Source organism: Fukomys damarensis, unplaced genomic scaffold (genome assembly GCF_012274545.1).
Source record: "Fukomys damarensis isolate Sample0158 unplaced genomic scaffold, DMR_v1.0_HiC HiC_scaffold_31, whole genome shotgun sequence".
NCBI classification, from domain to species: Eukaryota; Metazoa; Chordata; class Mammalia; order Rodentia; family Bathyergidae; genus Fukomys; species Fukomys damarensis.
Window position 1 is genome coordinate 24705883 of NW_022900943.1, and position 22717 is coordinate 24728599.

Genomic DNA, 22717 nt, shown 5'->3' on the forward strand with positions numbered 1-22717 from the left:
AACGCTGTATGTTTACAAGTTTCTACTTAAAATATTCATTTTGTACTGTGGTATTTTATTTTCTCCTAGCTGAACCTGGTAGGTCTCCTAGACCTCAGCTCTCTGCACTGAACTGTGTTTTGAGCAAATCTCTGTAGTTAGGCACAGAGGTGAATAGTCCCACTCATATGGCTTGCAGAGGATAGTCTTAATTTAAGGAAAAAAATAGATTTTTGATTATTGTAGTCAACAGAAGATACAAAGCTCCTATCCTCCTGGAAAAATTAATAATCAGTAATAGAAAACAATATTAGGGAGTGATGAGTGCTTTGAAAACACTGGCTTTGAAACATTTGGATAATGTGATATATAAGGATAATTTTAGGATTATCAAGAAATACCTCTTTGCATAAGAAACGTTTGAAAGCACTGGAATCTGAACAAATTATAGATTCAAGCCTTGTGGATAAACAGGTAGAAGAAATAACAACTGTAAAGGTCTTGTGGTGGGAATGTGCATGGCATATTTAGGAGGTTGTAGGGGTCGTGGTAACCCTTATGTAGTGTCATTTATTAGGTTTTTTGTATTGCTTTTGTTGATAGTTTTTGTTTTGTATTCTACTTTTCAGTGTCACCTTTATTGAACTACAATTTACCTGTAGTAAGACTTATACTCTTAGTGCAGAGTTGTGAGTTTTGACACACACATGTGGTTGGGTTAACTCCAATACCTTCAGGCCTGAAAGCAGAAATGGGGAACACTGACTCAGTCCACCCACAAGACAGGTTACAGATTTGTTGATATCCACCAAAGAAAAATAATTTTCAGGAGGCATCAGTAAGCGTGATAGGAATTTTTAGGCAAAATTTTTGAAGTACACATTCACAGACATAGAGTGCTGGCCCTCAAGAGAGACATTGCCTTGAGCTAAGTATAGTTACAGATGTTTAGGGACAGAAATCTATAGAATTTAGGAATTTCTAGAAAGGGGATTCATTTTACAAATTACAGGCTACAACTCTTTATGAAGAGAAAGGTTAATGGCCCATTCCTAAGTAATACCCATCACAGGAAATAGAGGCATAGACATCCATAGAGAAAAGTCAGTTTTAGAGATGAAAAGATATGGTCCTTACAGGTTTGAAAAAAAAGAAGGCCCACTTACTGGGAAAAGAATGGTCTAGGTCTGTTTTTATAGGTAAAAAGGAAAGGGCCAGTTTTATTATGTGTTTTCTTTTTAATTTAAATTTTTAATTTTATTATTGTACATGTTTATAATACATAATGATCACTGGGAGTTAGTACATGTATATAGCACATGCTAGTTCTTTTTACTCCTGCTTTCCTTTCCCTTACCCCCTCTCTCTGTTTCTTGGTCCTGTTCTCAAAATTTTGCTCTTTAGTTCATTTATACTTTGGATTTCTCATATAAGAGAAACTATGTGATACTTAAGCTTATGTGTATGATTTATTTCACTTAACACGATTGTCTTAAGATACATCCCTTTTCCTACAAAGGATTCAAATTTATCCCTCTATATGCAGAGTAGTATTCCATAGCATATAAATAATTAAATTTTTCTTTATTCGTTCATCTGTTGATGGACATAAAGGCCACTTCCAAGATTTAGCTGAGTTGTGCTGCTATAAACATGGGTATGAATGTATCTATAAACATGTATGCATGTAATACAGTGCCTTTAACTCTTTCAGAAAAATATACCCAGAAGGGGAATAGCTAAGTCAAATGTAATTTCTATTTTGAAGAATCTCCATATTGATTTCCATAGTGGTATTTACTAGTTTATACTGCCCTCTGACAATGTGGAAAAATTCCTTTTTCCTTGCAGCCTCCCACCATTTGTTATTATTTAATTTCTTGATGATAGCCATTTTTCTGTGGTAAGATAGATTGGCAGTGTTATTTTAAATTGTATTTCTCTAATGGCCAGAGATGATGAACATTTCTGTGTTTATTGGCCATTTGTACCTTTTCTAAGTATTAATTCATTTCAGTGACCCATTTTTTGATGGGAGTAGTGAGTTTTTCATGTATTCTAGACATTAGTCCTATGTCTGAGCAATAGCTAGCAAAAATGTTTTCCCATTCTGTAGCTTGTCTCCTCACTCTGTTGATTGTTTCCTTTGCTATGCAGAAGCTTTTTATTTTGATATTATCTTATTTGATATTATCTCATTATCTCTTAATGTTATTCTTGAGCAGTTGGGGTTATGCTTTATAAATTGTTGCCTATGCCTATGACCTCAAGAATTTTTACCTATTTTATCTTCCAGCAGACTAAATATTTCTATTTTAATATTTAAATATTTGATTTCATTTTGATTTTAGTTTATTACATGCTGAGAAATATGGGCCTGGATTTAATCTCCTGCAAGAGATTGCAGCTTAAATATTTGGAAGATTTTCCAAATATGTATATACATTTTATTACTTCTTATTTTATTTTTGTCCTGAAGGCAAACTACTTCAAAAATGGATTGTAATAATTGGAATTTTCTCTCATTAAGGCTGTTTATATCACTGGAAAAGAAGTTTTCAGCTTTAAAATGGTTTCTTACATGGATGCTACTGCTGGTTCTGCTTACACAGATATGAACGTGGTAGACCTTCAGATTAATTTAACTGTTGGTTGCATTGAAGTAGTTTTTGTCACAAAATTTCTGTATTCTATATTGGTAAGTTTTAATACTTGACTTTTAGTTCTTTTATGCTATTTGGAAATTGCTGTATGTTTTCTGGATATCCTTTATCATACCAAAACCTTTAGTACCTTATTTATATAACAAATATTAATACTATATTTGTATAGCATCATTTTTACATGGGAATAGTCTTGTTAATTGAAATATATTAGTATATTAATACATGTATTACATATCATAATAACTATTAATTGAAGTCCACTTTATATACTGTTGGCTTAAACCCTTATGTTGCTTAACTTTTCATTCTAATGTAAAACTACCAAACATAATTGAAATTTGCTTTAATTTTCCTTTGCATTATGGTTCTGTGCATATTGGAGTCCTTAAGCAGTTAAATTTAATTCTTTTCTGATTTAGCCCTAAGCCTTGTGTGTTCTTAGTTTTGCTTTCATATTTTTTTCCTGTTTTACTGTTACTGTGAGCTCTTAATTTTCTCTTCAGAATCATTCCTATCTCTGTGAAATCACTCTTCTTTTAAACTCCTTCTGTTTCTTGTTTAAACCAGATAATCAAATCTAAATAGGTCAAGTATTGCAATACTTACAAGCAAAGAGAGAATTCATGTATTTATATGGATAGTTTTGGAGATGGGGAACCGTCTTGTGTTAATTCAGAATTTTGAGTTGATTTTGTTTTATGGTATTTTAAATTGCTATTGCTGTACATTTTTTTCTGTAACCATAAAGTCTTTATATAAAGAACAGTAAAAATAACTAAGTAATCTTGTTTAATTTACTTTTTTATTTTGTTACCAGGGTTCAAACTCAGGACCTTGTGCTTGCGAGGCAGGTGGCAAAACCACTGAGCTAAATCCCTGGCCCTGTCTAATTTCTTTGATTAGTCAAAAAATTTATGTCACTAAAACCTCTTGTGATACCCTTATACTTAAGTATTACTGAAAATAAAGTGTTACTTTTTCTCTGAATATAAAAATTAAATGTAAATCTAGAAAGTTATATTTTATGTCAGTGAAATATTTTATCTATAATTTGTAAATTATAGAATTTATTTGAGCATTCTTGAAAAAGGCATTTTAAATTTTATTTTAAAATCTTACAAGCACAAATAAGCTCTCTCTATATACTGAGGTTTTTATATGGAAATAAGATTGTTCAGCTGTTTGGACAAGTTCAGTAAGAAGGGAAATAAGTGACACATTCTACTACCCTTATTTTGCTTTCTTCCAGGGACTAGGTTTTTATTTTATCAATATCTTCATAATTTTTTTAATTTTTCAAGCAGAAAATTAATGTAGATATTTGTATCTTGGATAAAGCGTGATTTGGTTTTACAAATAGTTTTTTCTTACGGAAGTAAAACTATTAAGGACTTTTCCATGACACATCATAGTCAAAATCCCAGAAGTCTCATATAAGAACAGAGTCTTAAAAGCTATTAGAGAAAAACACAAAGGAAAACCCATTAGAATTGTAGCAGGCTTCTCAACATAAACCTTAAAGGACAGGAAGCAAAAAATTATAATCATTATATATTTAATAAATGGAAACAACAGAATAAAATCTATGATCTTTCTAGGCTTTTATAGATAATTTTCAAACAGCTAAAGAAGCCTTGGCTGAAGCAACTGTTCAGGCAGCAGGAATGGCTGCTACTGGTGTAAAAGAACTGGCACAAAGGAGTTCAAGATTAGCACTGGATGTTAACATCAAAGCCCCAGTGGTGGTCATTCCACAGTCTCCAGATTCGGCAAATATTTTTGTAGCTGATTTTGGACTAATTACCATGACCAATAAGTTCATTATGGTGACAGAGAGCCAGAGCAATCCTCCACCTGTTATTGACTTGATAACAATAAAGCTGAGTGAAATGAGACTTTACAGGTAAGCTTTTCTCAAGTCTGTGTATAAAATGCCATCTTTTTCTTAATTTTTATATTGAAGGCTTCAGTATCTTGAGTATTCTGTTTATAGTGGAATTTTATTTTATTATAACCACATTTGGTTTTGTGATTCTCCCAATGATTTTTTTAAAGCAAGATCAGTTATAGTTTTTGTTTTTAAAAACTAGAAAATATTTGAGAACTGCTTCATATATAATTAAGGAAACTAAACTTTATTGCTGATGAAGTATATTTTTGCTTTTTTGTATATTTGTACACTTTTTTCACAGTACTTTATAAATCCTAAGTGTAGAAGAAATGGATTATAGCTTGTTTATTAACTTTGTAAACACAGTAACACCCAAACTAATCTATTAGCTTTGTGTTGTGAACCTGATTCTCTAAGCAAATACACAATGGGGTATAATTTTATGTAATAATTTCACAAGGGATTAGGAAATAGGGAACAAATAAGTATCCCAGTAGTTCCAGGGCTTTTATATTTTGTTTTTTGTGTTTTGTGTTTCAGTGCTATTTTATTATGTGGTTTTTTTTTTTTTTTTTGGTTTTTTTTGGGTAGTGGGAATCAAACTCAGGACTTTGCACTTACAAGGCCAAAGGCAGAACCACTGAGCTAAATCCTTGGCCATCAGTGCTCTTTCAGTTACCTGTTTATTTCCACCTTGAATTAATCTTATTTATTGCTCTCACTTTACCAATTTTTTTCTTCCTGTCAGTTTTCTTTGTTTTCATTTTATTTCTCTCTTTGCTTTTTTGCTTTCCCAACTCCTGCTTATTTTTGTCCTCTGGGTGGTCTGTCTCTTCTCCTTGCCCTTCATTTTGTCAAGTGAATATTTTTGAAGAAATACTTTTTAAAATAATTCGTATACAATAAAATGTGTGTATTTAAAGTATTCCAGTTGCTAGGATATTACAGTTGTATTCTTTCTTCCTTAAATATTGTTAGAGTTCACCAGTAAAGCCAGTTTAGGGCTAGAGTTTATACTTACAGGAAGTTTTTAAACTATAATTTCCATTTTATAGTAAAGAGCTTTATTCACATTTTTTGATTGATCTTTGCTAATTTTTTTCAAGGATTTTGTTCATTTAGGTTTTAATAGCATGAAATTGTTCTTAAGATCCCTTCTTAGTACTTTTCTTAGAAGTTTATCCATTTTACTGATCTTGAAGAACCTGCTTTTGATTTTATTGTCTTCTGTCTTTTCTAATTTTTTTCTTTCCATGATTGTTGATTTCATATTTATTACTTTAGTTTATTTAAGGTTTAAGTTTTGCCCAAAGTTTCTTTAGAAACTCAGATTATTGATTTGGAACATTTCTTCTTTTCTAATATAAGCTATGGTGCTATAAATTTTTAGACCCTCTCTTTGTAGTTCTCTTCCCTCTGTCATTTATCATGTAAACTCTAGCTGACTTGGTCTCCTTGGATCCTCAGCACTATCTTCTTAAGTCAGAGAGTTTTCTGACCTCCTGGGTTCCTCTTCCATGTGCTAATGTCTGTAAATTATCTCAAAACAGTAGTAAACAGGCATTCTAAGGCACACTTGTAGAATCATTGAACATCTATTTTTTGATGTACTGTGCCCTGAAAACTATTTCTTTAATAAATTTTTGTGTATTTTTTTTTTTCTGTTAGAGGGTGCTGTTTTAGGCAGGAAGGTAAATCTGGTTCATGTAAATTCCTTGGATGAAGGGAACGTTTTTATCAATTATATATTTAGCATTTACTATGCACAGTCTCAGCACTGTGGTTAAGAAAAGATATGATAGTACACCATCTTTATAAGTAATAAATAGTACCTACTTTAGTTGTTATAGTTTGTGTGAAGGTGATTCATGTTTTTATGCAATAACTCATTAAAAAGTACAATCACCTTCAGATTTTGGAAGAGTAAATAATCAAAATGAGAGAAAACAGGGTTAGGAGAATAATTTAATAACTTGTAATTCATTCAAGAATTACAGATGACTTTAGGGAAATAAGGTTATAATAGTTTAACAGTTATAAGAAATTTTAAAAGTAGAATCAGTAGCAAATCATTATCTATGTGGAAATTAAAAGAGGAGAATAAAAATCCATTCAAGGCTACAAGCTTAGAAAGCTCAGTAATTTATGTTAATACAATTCACTGAGATAAGAACAATTTAGAAAAAGATGTGACAATATTAGTGATTTCTCTAAGGGACAAGATAACTTGGATATTGTATGATTTCCATATGGAGAGATCTAGAATGCAATTAGACATATATCCTGAATATTAGGAAAGTGACCTTGTTTAGATGTCTAGATTTGAGAGATTCGTAATACTTAGCTAGTTTTTGAAACCACTGGAATGAGAAAGATCACACAAAGAGATTGTAGAGTGGGCCATGTGAAAAAGAATACTGAGGAATGCCAGTATTTAAGGAAGAGGAACCTTCAAAAAAGACTAAAAAGGAGCAAGGGGATAATAGTGTTTAGGGTTCTGTGGTTGTTCCATGAATTTAATAGTATTTGCTTTTTTTCTTGATTATGTATTTAATATTTTGTATTGAAAATTCAACAACTAATTGGAATCAAGCAAGACTGAATTTTTGACAAGAAGGTGTGATTGAAGGTAGAGCAAAGGATTTTAATTTTTGACACTCACATTGATGGATAATGCATGTGAAATAAATTAATGACAAGAGGGTATTGATAAGGCAACAGAATATATTAAGGCCTTTATATATTGGAGAAACAATAATCTTATTATTAAAAATATATAGACTAATTGTCATAGCATGAGTTAAAGGTAGTAAACCTGTATATTATTATGAATAATAGTGAGATTTGGGAAGCATCATTGCAAATGAAGAAAAAATATTTTTGTCTTACCCCGAGATAGGTAGAAAAGTGGAGGAAAATTGGCCTCTGTTTTATAGAACTTCTTAGAAAGCCAGATTTCAATTGAAATAAGGAATGATATATTTAAGGAAGACATTGGAAAATGTAGACTGATTTGTTAAGTTCAAGGATATTAGAAAATAGAAGATTTTGAGGTGAGAGACTTAATAATAGGCTATAAATGTGCAGTGGTAACTTTAAAGCTTTAGGCATTTAAATAACCTGAAGAGTTTGAACCATATAAAAAGTCTGAATTTACTAAAATTAGAATATTTATACCCCTATTTTAATCACATCTTTATTTAAAGAAATAGATACAAATTAGATGAAAGTTTGTATTTTAAAATTTTTTTTTATGAGTTCACAAATACCTGTAGAGCATTAAGTTATAATACTTGTTAGTTTTTTGTCCAAAGGATTAAATTTTATCCAGTCATTTTATTTGATAATCAACATAAAAGTTTGACATTGATTTGACTCTTCAAAGATAACTAACAAATAGATACATTTGTTCCTTTTCATTTTATTTGCATGTATATTTAAGTTAAGTAAAATTGTAATTTTATGTTTCATCCTGTTTCTTTTTTCCTTAACAGTATGCTAAAAATATTTTTCTACCTTGTTATTTCGACTCCATAATTTTTTCTTTTTTTTTCTTTTTTTTATTTGATATTGGGGATTGAACTCAGGTCCTTGCACTTGTGAGGCAGTCTCCAGAACCACTGAGCTAAATCCCCATCCCTCCATAATTTTTTCTTAGTGTTTTGTTCTTTAGGTTTTTAGAAATCCATTTGTCTTTGTTAGATATTTAACTAGCTTCAGTTTTTTTGTTATTGTAAATAATAGTATAATAATGATGGGTATTTTTGTTCATCTTTAGGATGAATTCCTAGAAATATAATTATTCAGTTATAGCGTATTACCAAATTATCGTGAAATAACTTTAAAATAATTGATATTCAAAAATTCAGCTTAGTTTCTACTTCGTAGCAAATCAAGATGAGTATTCATATTTGTGACTTCCTATATTTCTGTTTATACACTAATCCAATTTCTTGAATGCAGTTTAGCAAATATTTGATGAGATGACATGCTGCTCATCCAAATACTACTGGCAACAGAGCAAAGAATAATATAGATATAGTCCCCTCCCTTGTGAAGCTTTTATTCAATTGAAATTATAAATAATATATACTATCAAATTAAAAACAATGATAGAAAAACTTCAAGGTATTTGTAGGAGAAGGCAAGTAAAACTGCCTGACCCTCAGACACTGAATAGTACTTTTGGATAAGTGGGTTTTTTTCTAAATGAAGCAGTTTTTTATGGAGCATTTATGCTGCTTATATTTTATCTAGAAGAAACTATTTCTCAAGATAATAATCAAGTATTTATTATAATAACACATTGGAATCAATTTTTTAATAATAACTGATATGTAGCCTTAGTATAATGCATAGCCATTAAAGTTGTACATACAGTCAGTACTCCTCCATAGAGTAAGTGTTCAACTTTTTGGCTTGCCTGGGCTGCATTGAGGAATTGACGTGGTCTGCATATAGTATAGTAGTATAGTTAATGTATATATAACAAAGTTTCCTTTGTTACATTTTTTATTGTAATATGACATACACAAAAGAGGGCAACATAAATCCTAAAGTAGTGGGCCATTTGACTTTAGTTTTGTGAAAGTAATGCAACAGTGTCTTCTGGTTCATTGGAAATGGACTCTGTGGTTCATTTTGAAAGTAGTGAGTCACAAATGTACATACTGCCAAATAGGAGTGACATGAATAAGGCATGACTGTGAATTTCAAGATATTTTTCTGTGGAAAGGTAGATCTTATAAAAGTCTAGTAAAGAGATATGATCAAAATTTTCTGAATTGAATGTCTAATTGCAATGATATACATTCCAAAAATTAATAAATACCAACTGTTTATTTTTCTAGTATTAGTGATGTTGTATATGTAATTATAACAATATGAGCAAAAAATCGCATGATATATTTTAGTACTTTCTATATACTACAGCTTCTAAAGACTAGATTAACTTACTATTTTACAAAGAAAAAGAAGTCTGGGGCCAAGGATTTATCTCAGTGGTATTGCACTTGCCTCACAAGCTCAGGGTCCTGAGTTTGATCCCCAGTACCACAAAAAAAAAAATCTGAGTTTAATAATTAAATATCAAAACTTACATGTCTGCCTAAAAGTAATCACCAATGTTAACAGGCACACACACATAGGAGGTTGAAATACTTTTATAGTTAATTGCTGAGTTTGTCAACTCATATAAGCAACACCTGATATGTTCTACTGACTTTGGTAAATGCGGGTGGCAGAGTTAGCACTATACTACACACTCACCTATAGAATGTTCTGTTGTTACCTCTACAATGCACACTTGAACATAATTGAGTTATGCAACTGTATGTCTTTGGTAAATGCGGGTGGCAGAGTTAGCACTATACTACACACTCACCTATAGAATGTTCTGTTACCTCTACAATGCACACTTGAACATAATTGAGTTATGCAACTGTATCATAATCAGAGTCATAGAAACAATCATATAATGTTAAAATTTTATGATCGCATGAAGCTGTATCACTAGCCATGTGGGACAGCAGGATGGATATGCCTGCTTGATAGGGTTTTTAGATTCCTTATCAGCATTAGGCAGAGATCGCAGGCATGCATGTATGTTTAAGTAGAGTGTCACATCATAGTCCATCCAGGAAATGGTTTCATACTGAGCATTTTTAGAGATCTCTGATGACTTCTGTATTTCTCTGCCACTGTGTAAATAATAGCCAAAAATCATATAGTCATGTCTTCATACCCTAAAGATTTACTGCCACTTAAAATATAAGTACAATATTGAAGAGTAACCTGTGGAGATTGTCATTTGAAAGTACAGATGGTCCTATATTCTTTGAAGGGCTTGTATGACCTTACTCTTGTCTTCACTCCTGAGCATCAGTCCTGTTTTTACAAGTGCTTGGAAAGGCACATACAGTCCACTTAATGTGAAATTGTACATAACCAGCTATTATTTGGATCCACAGAAATAGAAATTTTTTAAGTTACAACTTTATTTTTTTAAGGGGATATGTGTTCTACATATCTAAATCAGCAAATTAAAATGTTTTATAGTAAGGTATTAAATAATACTTCTTTACTGACTATATAAACATTCTTATTTTAAGGTCTTTCTAATCAGCTTGTATATTTTTTGGCATTTTTCATCATATTATATTTCTATTTTTAAAAACTAAGAAACATTTCAGCTTACAGAAGATCAACTGGGTTTCTAGTGGGATGAAATATCTCTCATTTTGATATGTAAAAATCTGATAAAGTTGATGTTTCTTCACCCACAAAATCATTGGTTTTTACTGTTTTATATGATATGATACATTAATCTTTTTTCTTATCTAAATATATACAAAACAATCCAAAACAATTTTATTTCTAATTGTAGGTCTGAATTTATTAATGGTGAATACCAAGAAGTGCTGGATCTACTACTGCCACTAAATCTTGAAGTGGTTGTTGAGCGAAATTTATCCTGGGATTGGTACCAAGAAGTTCCTTGTTTTAATGTAAATGCTCAGTTAAAACCCATGGAGGTAACTCTGTAGCTGCTTATTAATTTCTGTTTTGTTTGTTGAAAAATACTCCCTCAGAAAATAAATTTTAGGTGAAAAATTCGTGTATTGTCCAGTTGGTCAGAATTGAAATAGTATCTTATTAACAGACAAGTTAGGCAGACGTGCAAGCATATTATTAAACTTAGGCTTGAATTCATTTAATGTTCTCCATTTGTTCATTTAACAAATATTTGAGTTGACTGCCTCCTGTCCTGAGCTAGATATTGGAGGTACTCTGATAAAGAAGCTACAGTGTCTCTGACTTCATGGAATTTACCAGTCTAAGCCAGATGATGGTGGTCTGGAATGTGCAGAAGTCAGATAGTAAAAATAATTACGAGGCAATTCATGAAGGTAGCAAATACTAGGCAATTATGGTATATATATATTAGTAGAGAGATCTAAGGTGGAAATACTGATTTGAGAGTCATCAGTATATACTATTTAAAGCCATAGGAATATATGAAATAATCTAGAAGAAAGAATATTTTAAAAAGAGAAAGTCCTAGAAGAGTGGAGAGGTTGAAGATCAAAATGGCAGATGTTAGCATCACTTTAAGTATAGTTTTACCTGCCTACTGGTTGACTTTGCTTCACAAATCTGTAATGGAAGAACCACAAGTTCATATTTTTTCCTGTGGACTGAGTGGAAATTGAAACTACCATATGTTTTACTGAAGTACAGCAGCTTATACCCTGGAAGGTTTCCTTAAGAAGCCTACTTAAATCCTCTTACCTCCTACTCCCAGTTTCTTTATTTGTTTCTATTTAAAATTTTTTTCTAAAAGTTAGAACTATCATTTTAGAGATTTATGAATTTTAAATCAAACTTACATTTAGAGATTTATAAGATAATGTTGATGCTTTAATTTATAGGGTCAGAAGTGGAAAATATCTTAAGATAAATAACTAAAGTCTCTTAAAAAGAGTAGATAGAAACTTGTTAAACATAAGTAACATATTCCACTCATGTTGTTGTGGAAATCCCTACGCCACTTGGCCCAAAGCAGGCAGATTTTTGTGCAACAAGAAGAATACTGCATTACATACTCTTCCCCAGGCATATGTCTGCAGAATATTCAGGTGATGCTGTAGACCACCTGCCAATGCTCACTGCCTTTTGAGGCAGTTTCACTAGGAAGAAGTTGAATCTTCCCCACCCCTAATTGTCCTGAGTACAAATATTCCTCATTTAAGGACATATCTTTTTAACAGCTCTCTAGACTTAGGACTGGGGCATGCTCTTCAAATTTAAGATGTGCCATTCAGAATTATGACCTATCTTTTTTTTTTTTTTTTTTGGTACCAGCAATCGAATTCGGGTTCTTGTGCTTACAAGGCAGGTGGCGGAACCACTGAGTTAAATCCCCAGTTCATGACCTATCCTTTTTTGTTGTTAGTCCTGTACATCTTGATTATAGAGCCTTAATGTCTTTTTTGTACAGTACACCTTGTTTATACAGTTCTTTAATTTTTGCAGGTTGCACTGTACTGTACTATAGTTTTATGTTATACATTACAGTACTGTATGTAAGAGTTATATAAATAAAAGCAAAGTCATCCAGTTGGAGTTTCCTTTGATCATTTCTTTGTTTTGAATAGGGTACTGTACATATTATAATGGAATTCCTCATTTAGCAACCAATTCAATTGATGACTTGGAGGCAGGAATGGAAACTTGGTCAGTAAATGAGGAATGTCGGTAATTAGTGGCTCTTGCAGCCCAGTCTGGAACCCACATACTTCATTTGCTCCTTCTTAGGGCTCATTCTCTGTGTCAAGGAGAAGCTGGATTTCAGGGTAGTCTAATGAATCACGACCAAGTGCTGCTGCAGTTGGTGACTCTGACCTATAGGATGTTTTTGGGTTTTACACCCAAACTATCCTGACATTTAGGAGCCACAGGTAGTAGTCATAAGATCCTTACAGTCCTTCCAACTTCTTCCACTCACCTGCTGACAGGAGTGAAGAATGATGATTAATGTCAGTATTTGAGGGATATTAGCTACATAGTAACTGAGTTTGTTTATAAGTTTTATTAGAGTTCATATGTTTGCAGTGGCTGCTGCATAATAGTTACAAAATAAATGTCATAAAAAGATGAATGAAGTAGTATGAATAAGGTATACATTCTCTTACTCTTGAAAACTAGATTAGTATAACATCATTGAAGTTCATTCAGTTAAAAGAATATATTTTTTGAGAATAAAATTATTCCTTTGGATTATAATAATCAGAAAGAACGGTTTTGACAAACTTAGAAGCAAGCCAGAAATAACTTAAGAAAAGTGTCCTGATTAAATACATCAGTAGATTCTTTATTAAAATTATTGCTGTTATATTTTATCAGTGTTATCTAGAGAAAAAAGATGTGAGGTGTGATAGGGTTTTTTTAAAAAATAATTGCTGTGTATGATTATGCAGGCTAGCAAGTTCAAAAGCAGCAGGGTGGACCAGTATGATATTTATAAAGGAAAGAGTTGATGCTGCAGTAATCTGAAAGTAGTCTGCCAGCAGAATTCTTGCTTCAAGTAGATTGATCTTTTTTCTAGTGAGTGCCTGATTGAATGAGGCTTACCCACATTATGGTAATCTGATTCATTTAAAATATACTCATTTAATGTTACTCTCACCTGAAAACATATATCTTTACAGAAACACTTAAAATATTGTTTGACAAAATAACTACTGTGTCCAAGCTAAGCTAACACATACAATTAACCATCATCTTTCAAGAGAGGTTTTGTGATGTTGGTTTTAGGCTGAATTGAAAACACATAGGGTTTGAAGTTAGCGCTGTGTGTGTGTTTTACATGAACTGAAGTATGTACAGTTTAGCTTCAGCTTCTTTTAAAATCCAGACTATATTCTATATTATATTCTAGGGCTATTGTCAGTCTCAAATAAAAGTAATTATATAAAGTATATATGAAATATTCTTCATTTTACAAATGTAATATATTGTTTTGACTTTTTATAAAATGTGCTTACTGAAAAAGTCAGGTAATTTGATGACTGCAGTTTAAACTTAATTTCAGTGTTAAAACTATTCATTGTTCATAGCATCATCAGTATAGGTATCTAATTTAGTTGTATTTCATATGCTACTAAAGATCACATGCTCACTTAGAAAACAATACTCAGTTCATAAAAATCTTTGATGCTTTGAAAATTGGTTTTATAGGGAATTGCAGTAAACAGTCATGTTTCTTGAATAAGAATTTTAAGTACAAGAGGTAGAAGTGTTTTAAAAAGCACATCCTTTGGGTGTATTTTTTTCTGAAATTTTATATTTTTTAACAGTTTATTCTTAGTCAAGAAGATATAACAACTATTTTTAAAACATTGTATGGAAATATATGGTATGACGAAGGTGTTAGCGCCTCATCTGCTGTAACTAAAGACCAAAGTAGTAGTACCAGTGCAGCCACTAATGCTTCACACCATTCAGGAGGTACGTTCATCATTCCGAATCAGTTTCACCTTCCTCTCTTCTTTTCTCCTCTTTCTTTCCCTCCTTCCCCTCCTCTTTCTCCCTCTCCTACCTTCATCTCTTCTTACCTTCATTCCTCTCTTTTGTCTCCTCTCTTCTCTGTGTTCTTGCCCATCTTTCCTTTGTTCTTCTTTTCTCTAGTTTTGGTGAAATAGGATTTATGAATCTCTTTCTAATCAGCTAATCCCATTTGGGCATTTCTAAATTATCTATCTTGTTAGTCATTCTGTTGATTTTTTTTTCTTTTGAGTCAGAGTTCTTAGTCCTATTGTTACAAAACATCCTTATTGTTTGTTTTTGTTTTCCCAAATTCCCTCTAGATTTTTATTTTTATTTTTCCCCTTTCCTCCTCCTCATTGCTTGTCCTAGTATAGGATATATCCCACAATGAATATTTTATACTGATACTGAGACTATCAGATTATTAGAAGTATGACGAGAGGATGATCTTCGTAGGTGAGAGGTTTTAACAAATGTTGTGGATATAGATGGGTGGGAAGCAGAGTAGAAGGAACCATAGCTTACAGAGGCTTTTTCCAGTGTTAGATCGAAGGTGCTATGTGGAATGCTGGCTCATCATCAGTACATGGAAAATGGGTAGTTAGAGATGCTAGGATTATTTTGAGGCATAAGAATAGTTTCCCTCACTCTATGTGAGAGGATTCCTCTGCTCACCTACCTTAAAGTAAAACCTAAGCCATAACACCCACCTTTGTAAAGCCCTGAGGTATGCCACAAGTTGACCATTTAGAGAACCTTAACACAGAAACAACCCTTCATTCACAGCATCATTAAAAAAAACAAAAACAAAAACAAAAAAAACTGCATCTTTACTAGATAGAGTGATCCACTCTCTTCTTTATTGTTAAATATAAATGGTCAGATATGAAGAAAATCATAAGCACACAAGCATGAAACATAGACCCAATAGTGTTTTCTGAATGAAATAATTGAACAAACAAAAGAAAAGAAAAAAAAGTCTGCTGTTTTAAGAGGATTAGGTAATACTAGAAATGGATCTTGTAAGCCCCACAAGGAAAGAGTTCTTGGAAATCGAAAGTATAATTGCTATATATTGAAATAAAAACAACTGGTATAGGGTTTTAATGTATTTAGTTGAACATAAAGTTAAATTTAAATTCAGTTGCACAGAGGCGAAAAAGAGAGGAACAGATAATGTAAACTTAAGAGTGATGCTTCAGTTCAAAAGGGCCAATTAAAAAAAATAGTATTATAGACGAAAAGAATTAAGAAAATAGAAAAAGCTTTCAAAGAAGTGTTAAACAACTTAGACCTAAATATTGAAGCCATTTGTTAGATGTAAAGAAACTACTGAGTTTTAGGCAGATTAAGTAATCCAAGACCCCCAACCCCATTCAAACACATTTTCATGGAACATCAGGATTGAAAATTTAAAAATTTTAATATTTCAATAAAAAAGAAACAGACTACTATTAGGATGTATGGGAGAAATGACAGGATGATGTTTTTCTTTAGTGACCCCTAAAAAGAGAGTGGAGCAATATTTGAAAATGCTAAGTATGACTTTAAAGTTATTTCTATGCATGGCTTAAACCGTCATTGAAAATGTGAAAAAAAAATAATTCTCACATTATTAGTGATTCAAAATTTATTCAAACTCCCCCATATTTACACCTTAGTTTAAAAATATATTCTAGAAAGATAATCTAGGAATCCAGGAAAAAGAAAAATTCAGGATTAAGCAACAATGTTCTTACCAAGAAATACATCCAAAATGATATGTGTGAATAGGGTTAGAAAGTAATTGATTTTCATTTCTACTGGAATAATCTTTTAAAAATAACATAATTCCCCATAAAATGTGTGATGATGAGTTAAGTGCATTATATAAGTGATATATAGAGAGGAAGACATGTTTTTCTGTTTTTAAAGCACTCTAAACCATGGTGCAGAAGTGAATTAGACTACATTATGCATGATTTTTGTGGCATTAATAGAAGGTGAGGCAAGGTAATCTTTTCATTATTGATCAGTGAAATTACAGCAGCAAGGGCAGCAATATAATAAACTGTAAATCTCTTCACTGAAAAATATTTATAGTCAACACAGAGCAGAGGAGTACCCTTGCTTCAGTCCATTGACATAGAAAGACAATATAAGTAAGAAAATAAGTGTTATCAATAGTCATTATATAGAAGTAAAGATGTAACTGATTAAAGCTGGAAGGAGGAAGATGGGAGAGGTGGAGGAAATGGTAAAGGTTTTCATAGTGGGGATTACAAAAAAAACTGATACAAAAAGGAACAGAGGTTAGAATTCATCTAATCATTTTCTTCTGAAATCTTTTAATATGTGCATTAGAGAGAATAAAATATTGAGCCCACATGTACCTATCACCTAATTTCACCAGTAGTATCATTGGATACTTTTGTTATTCTTGTAACTCTTCTTGTCTTCACTAGATTATTTTAAAATGTCAAGTGTTACACCATTAATTGCTATTCATTTCTAAGCAATATTGTCTTTACTTTTATCATACAATCATAGTAATATTACCCCTAAAACTGAGGCATACTTAAAAAAAGACCACAAAAATATACAGATAGGATTTATATTTCTTCTTGTTGTCCTATAAATAAAATGTCTCTTTACAAGTCCATTCACAAGATTTAATAATCGTAAATTTATATATATCAAATATCAGAGTTTCAAAACAAATGCAGCAAAAAATTGACAGAATTAAATATGGAAGCTTTATACGATTCATAGTTGGGGACACAACACTCTTAATAATTGATAGGCTATAGAGAAAAAATTAGAACGAATATAGAAGATTTGAACATGGTGATCAGACTTGATTTAATTGATGTTAATATAATACTGTAGTCAGTAACTGCAGAATGTAGTTTTTATTAATTATGGAATGCAACTTAGTGGTGAAAGAAATTTGTTGCTATAAAGAATTAGGAAAGAACAAAAGTACAAAAATCAAATATTCTACCTCAGGAAACTAGAAGAACAAATTAAATAAAAGTAAATAAAAGAAAACAACAGTAAAAATAAGAACAAAAACTGACTAAATAGAATAGATGAATCATAAAAAATAAAGGCTGGCTGTAATGGTTCAGGCTTCTAATCCCCACTCAGGAAGTTGAAGCAAGACAAATTCAAGACTAGGCAGAAGTACTTAGTGAGTTCAGGGCCAGCCTAACATAAAGACCCTGTCTCGGAAAACAAAAGAGAAGTAAAAGTTTATTTTTATTGGAAAGATTAATAAAACTGATAAACTCCTAGCAAGATTAATGATGGAACACAAATTCACAGAATCAGTTTTAAATAGATTACTATAGATCTGCTCATTAGTGGATATTATGAGTAAATTATTTGTTGGCATTCTGTTACTAAGATACAGTATAGTGGTTAATAAACTTATTCTTACCACAATTCTGGTCACAAACCGAGATGGACAAGAGTGAATCAAATTCAGTGGTTAGGTTCAGTGTTGACAACTTTATGGACAAATTTCATTCAGTTCTCATCCAGTTTGTTTTGTGACCAAAATTGTGGAAAGAACTAAATTCGTAAACAGAGGCACTACTGTATCGAACACCCACAATTTAAACAAGGAGAGGTTTAATTTGGCTCATGGTTCCAGGATATTTAATCCATGGTTGGCTGGCTCTGAGAAACCATTGCAGAAAGAGCATGTTAGAGCAGCGCTGCCTAAATCATGGCCCCAGGGAAGCAGAGCAGAAGAAAGGGCAAGGGACTATGTATGTCTCCATGGTCAAGTTTCTTTACCCACCCAGATACTGCATTTGGTCGGAGCCAAAAGGCCAAGAAGTGATCCATTGCCCACCCAAAAAGACTCAGAAGTGTGGTTTACTAATCCATAAGGTAGCTCCCAATTATGACACAATTATTCTTGTCAAAATATTTCATGACAATTCTACAATATGGATGAAAGCAAGAATTGTTAAACTGGCTTGAAGAGAAATAGAAAATATGGCTAGGCCTCCATCTTTAAAGGCATTAAATTTCACTGTTGAATTCCATTAAATAAATTTTCACTTTATAATTCACTTTTGTCAAACTATCCCACAACACACCAGATTCCTTTTTATGAGTGTTACTTTGACCTTATATAACAAGTCACTAATGGAAAAAACTCCAGCCAAAATCATATTCTGTAATCTTCAAATTGATCATCAAGACTAGGAGTTTTATTTATTTATTGGTGGTAGTGTTGGGTCTGTGTTGGCTAGTAGCAGTGCCACAGCAGCAGCCCCTAGGTGCCCTGCACCATTAGACTGCATTCCTATGACGAATAGATTTGAGTCCTGCATTGGCACAGACCTTTCAGAGTTATCTGTACCACCCCTCCCCACACAACTGTTCTGCTACTTTTGTGCTGGATGGAGGTGCTGAACCTATCAAATGTTTAAGAATACCACTATTACACAAATTATTCTGGAAAAGTTAGGAAGGGAATACTTTTCTACTCATACAAAACATGCATCACCCTAACAGAGAAATTAGAAAAGGACTTCATGCAAAGGTTGTCAGATACCAGTAGTTATGGCTTGTGTCTAGATGTCCCTTCAAAACCTCATGTGAAAATAGGTGGGCTTTTCAGAGGTGGTTGGATCTAGAATGTGTGATGCTGGGATGAAGGGTGTATGATTACTAAATTAGTCTACTGATTAGCTTGGCATAGTTCTGGATATGGATAATAGGAAGGCTCACCCTGGGTGTGGGTGATGCCTCTTGAAGGATGGATAGCCTGGAAGGGATAAAAGGAAGAGGTCACCTGCTGTTGCTGCTCTTTGCTACTTCACTGCTTTGCTGCCTTCTGCATGGCAAGAACTGTTTCTCACTCTGCTGTACCACCTGCTTTGGAGCCAGCCTATTATGGACTGAATGCTCCACAAACTGTGAGCCACAATAAACCTGTCTTTTTTTAACTTTGGGTGTTGGGTATTTTTTTCCTCAGTAACGAGAAAGTAACTAGAAACCAGTGTCCCCCATGAACACAGACATAACATTTCCTAACATATTAGCACACTGAATCTAATTATAAGGATATAAGGAAAGTTCACTTTGAGAATTATCCTGAAAGGGGAAGTTGGTTTAACACTTGAAAAATAATTCACCAAACTAAAGGTGGAAAGCATGTAATCACCTTAACAGCTCCAAAAGAAAACAAAAATGCTTTTGAAAACTTCTCCTATTCATGATAATACTAGAAATATCACAGAGGTATACTTGTTATTTTCCACCCTAAAAATGAATGTCCATGCTTACTATTTCTATTAGTATTTGGCTAGCAGACAGAACAATAAAGCCAAGAAAAAGATTAATAGGTCTGGAGTAGAAAGGAATGCCATTCTCTTTTTTTTCTCAGACAGCTTTATCAACTCCACAGAAAAGCCTAAGAAGTCTCTGGTAAATTCTAGAATTAAATGAATGTAACATTTTTAACAAGATAAATTAACATGTAAAAATTTTTATCACTAACAATTAGAAAGTAAAAATTTAAATACTATCTGTAGTAGTGTCAAAATCATATTGGAAGGAAGTTCAATAAAAGTATTGCAAGAGTTCAACACTGAAAAATACCTGTACTAGTAAGAGAAACTGAATGGCACTTTAATATATAGAGAGGTGTATCATATCAATAGATTGGAAAGAAATCTCAAGATAGTCCTCACCATGTTGATTCTATAGATTCAACATAATCCAAATCAAACTTTTTTAAAATAGAAATTTAAAAATTGCTTTTAAGATTTACATGGAAGGTCTGGGATTTAGCTCAATAATTCCACTGCCTGCCTCCTAAGCACATGGTGCAGAGTTCCATCCCTGGTACCAAAAAAAAAAAAAAAAAAAAAAGAAAAACAGAAAAAAACAAATTTGCATGGAAATAATAAGCACTAAGAATAGTCAAAAACTAATAGTCTGAAAGTACTAAGAATTTACCCTAATGTTAAAACTTGCTATACAATCTATATTTGAGTTGTATTGGCAAATTTTAGGCATATAGAATGGAAGAAAATAGAGTGTCTAGTAGATACTTAGTACAATTATTTGATTTTAACAGAATTTACTGAGTGAGGAAAGGAAGACTTTTAACAAGTGGTGGTGTCACAGCTAGATAAATACAGAAAAAAATGGAACCTTTCACTTCACTGCATACACACATTGAAGTATCTGAAAGATATAAATTTAAAAGCTAGAACTTACAAATCTTGGGAAGAAAACATTAAGGATGATTATCTTCATTGACAATGGGATAGCCAAATATTTTTCTGCGTAGAATACCAAAGCAATAATCATGAAATAAAATTTTATAAAGTCGATTTTATTTAATCTGCTTCCAGTTAGTATAAAGATACTTAAGTCTCGCCTCAGACTTAGAGACATAATTGTGATACATGTATTGGATAGTGTTATGTCCGTACTATATTAGCTATAAATTGGTAGTAACTTTTTAAAATCAAAATGACCAAAAGATTTAGAAATTTGAGAGAGGTTGCTGTGTAAATGTACATGAAAAGTTGGTGGCTTAATTATTAGGAAAACTTCACAGTTTACCAAGCTTGTTAAATTTTAAAAGATTGACAATAAATACTGATGAGAAGTAGAACAGCTCAAATTCTTTGTGTGTGTGTGTGTGTGTGTGTGTGTGTGTGTGTGTATATATACATACTGCTGATAGTAATCTGTACACTTATCAGATTTCTTTAAATTGTTCATATAAAATCTATATATTTCACTGTAGGTTTTATATCACAACTGGCATGGTGATATTAGTCTGGAGTTGATTAGAATGAGAATTAGGAAGTGTTGTATTTTCATGTTATTAAATATATATTATGTACATTGATGCTTTTCTTGAAAATTTAAATGTAATGAAAACAGGATTTTGAATTCTGATGAGTGGGACAATTTTTAAAGGCTCCTAAAATACCTTGGCCTTATTTTGTAAAGTAAAATTTGAAAACTAAACTGTGACGTCATCATTACGTACTTCACACAGGTTTTTTCACGCTATCTCCAAAACAAGCCCAGTGGTTACTTCTGGTATTCCCATCTTATTAAAGTGGAAATGAAAGTGTCCAGCAGAAATGGAAGCACAGAGTATTTAATCAACATTCCCAATTTATTATAGAGTGGATTGTAAGCCAGGAGTTCTACATCTGAATTTTGTAATCTTTTTCATTTATTGAATATTATTTCCTAAACCCATTTAGTTAATAATTCTTTTGTCTATTTCAAGATTATTATAGTGAGCTACTTTGCGTAACTTTTTCTTTATTCAATAACTTCAATTTTTCAAGGAACAACTGTGGTGACAGCTGCTGTGGTAGAAGTACATTCACGTGCCTCTCAAGTTAAAACAACACTGAATATAAGTTTCAGAACTGATTATCTCACCATGGTACTATATAGTCCAGGTCCTGAACCGGTAAGTTGAGAAAGAAAAGAAAATATGTTTTTACTTTTGAAAAATTATATAGATTAATGTTTGTTAAATAACAGTTGGTATTTCCATGTGTGTTTTGTCATCTCTGTTCCCCTGAGAAAAATGGTTGATCTTTTCACTTTAATGATAATTTTAATCATCTCAATTTTTAAATTAGTTATCTTGCATGTAGGTAGTAATGTGAAAAATAAATATTAAAATTAATTTTTTGAACTTTTCCTTTGAAAATAGAAAAATTCCTCCTCAGCAGTGGAGTGTGGGCTTAACATGGGCAGAGCTCAGGGGTCAGTCCTCAGCACCAAAAACACAAAGAAGAAAGAAAATAGGGAATTTTGATGCTTCCTATAAACAGACACAATAATTTGTAGTAGGTCTTACCATAAAATATACATTAAACTTGGTTGTTTTGTGAAATTATTGTATGGATTTTCTCTTCCGCAGGCTTCCTTTTCAGATATTCGTGATCCTTCTCTGCAGCTTGCTGAATTTAAATTGGAAAATATTATAAGTACGTTAAAAATGTATACAGATGACTCTACAGTTTCCTCTCTCTCATTAAAAAATTGTATTTTAGATGACAAAAGACCTCATGTCAAGAAAGCAACCCCTAGGTATGTATTGTGTTCTGAGGTTTATTTTTTGTTTGTTTGATGGTACTGGGGATTG

General features: G+C 32.2%; 1 protein-coding gene across 5 annotated transcripts in view; it reads left to right on the top strand.

Moving 5' to 3' along the window:
• Nucleotides 1-22717, top strand: part of Vps13a (vacuolar protein sorting 13 homolog A) — a 228418-nt gene that overhangs the window by 82661 nt on the left and 123040 nt on the right. For all 5 annotated transcript variants that reach the window (XR_004514896.1, XR_004514897.1, XM_033757746.1 and 2 more), the window contains exons 32-37: nucleotides 2510-2677; nucleotides 4244-4548; nucleotides 10922-11069; nucleotides 14394-14544; nucleotides 21906-22033; nucleotides 22493-22662. Coding sequence is in view for 3 of the 5 variants with exons in the window: in XM_033757746.1 (XP_033613637.1) it covers nucleotides 2510-2677; nucleotides 4244-4548; nucleotides 10922-11069; nucleotides 14394-14544; nucleotides 21906-22033; nucleotides 22493-22662 (1070 nt within the window). In the remaining 2 variants the exon portion in view is untranslated. The remainder of the gene's footprint in view (nucleotides 1-2509; nucleotides 2678-4243; nucleotides 4549-10921; nucleotides 11070-14393; nucleotides 14545-21905; nucleotides 22034-22492; nucleotides 22663-22717) is intronic.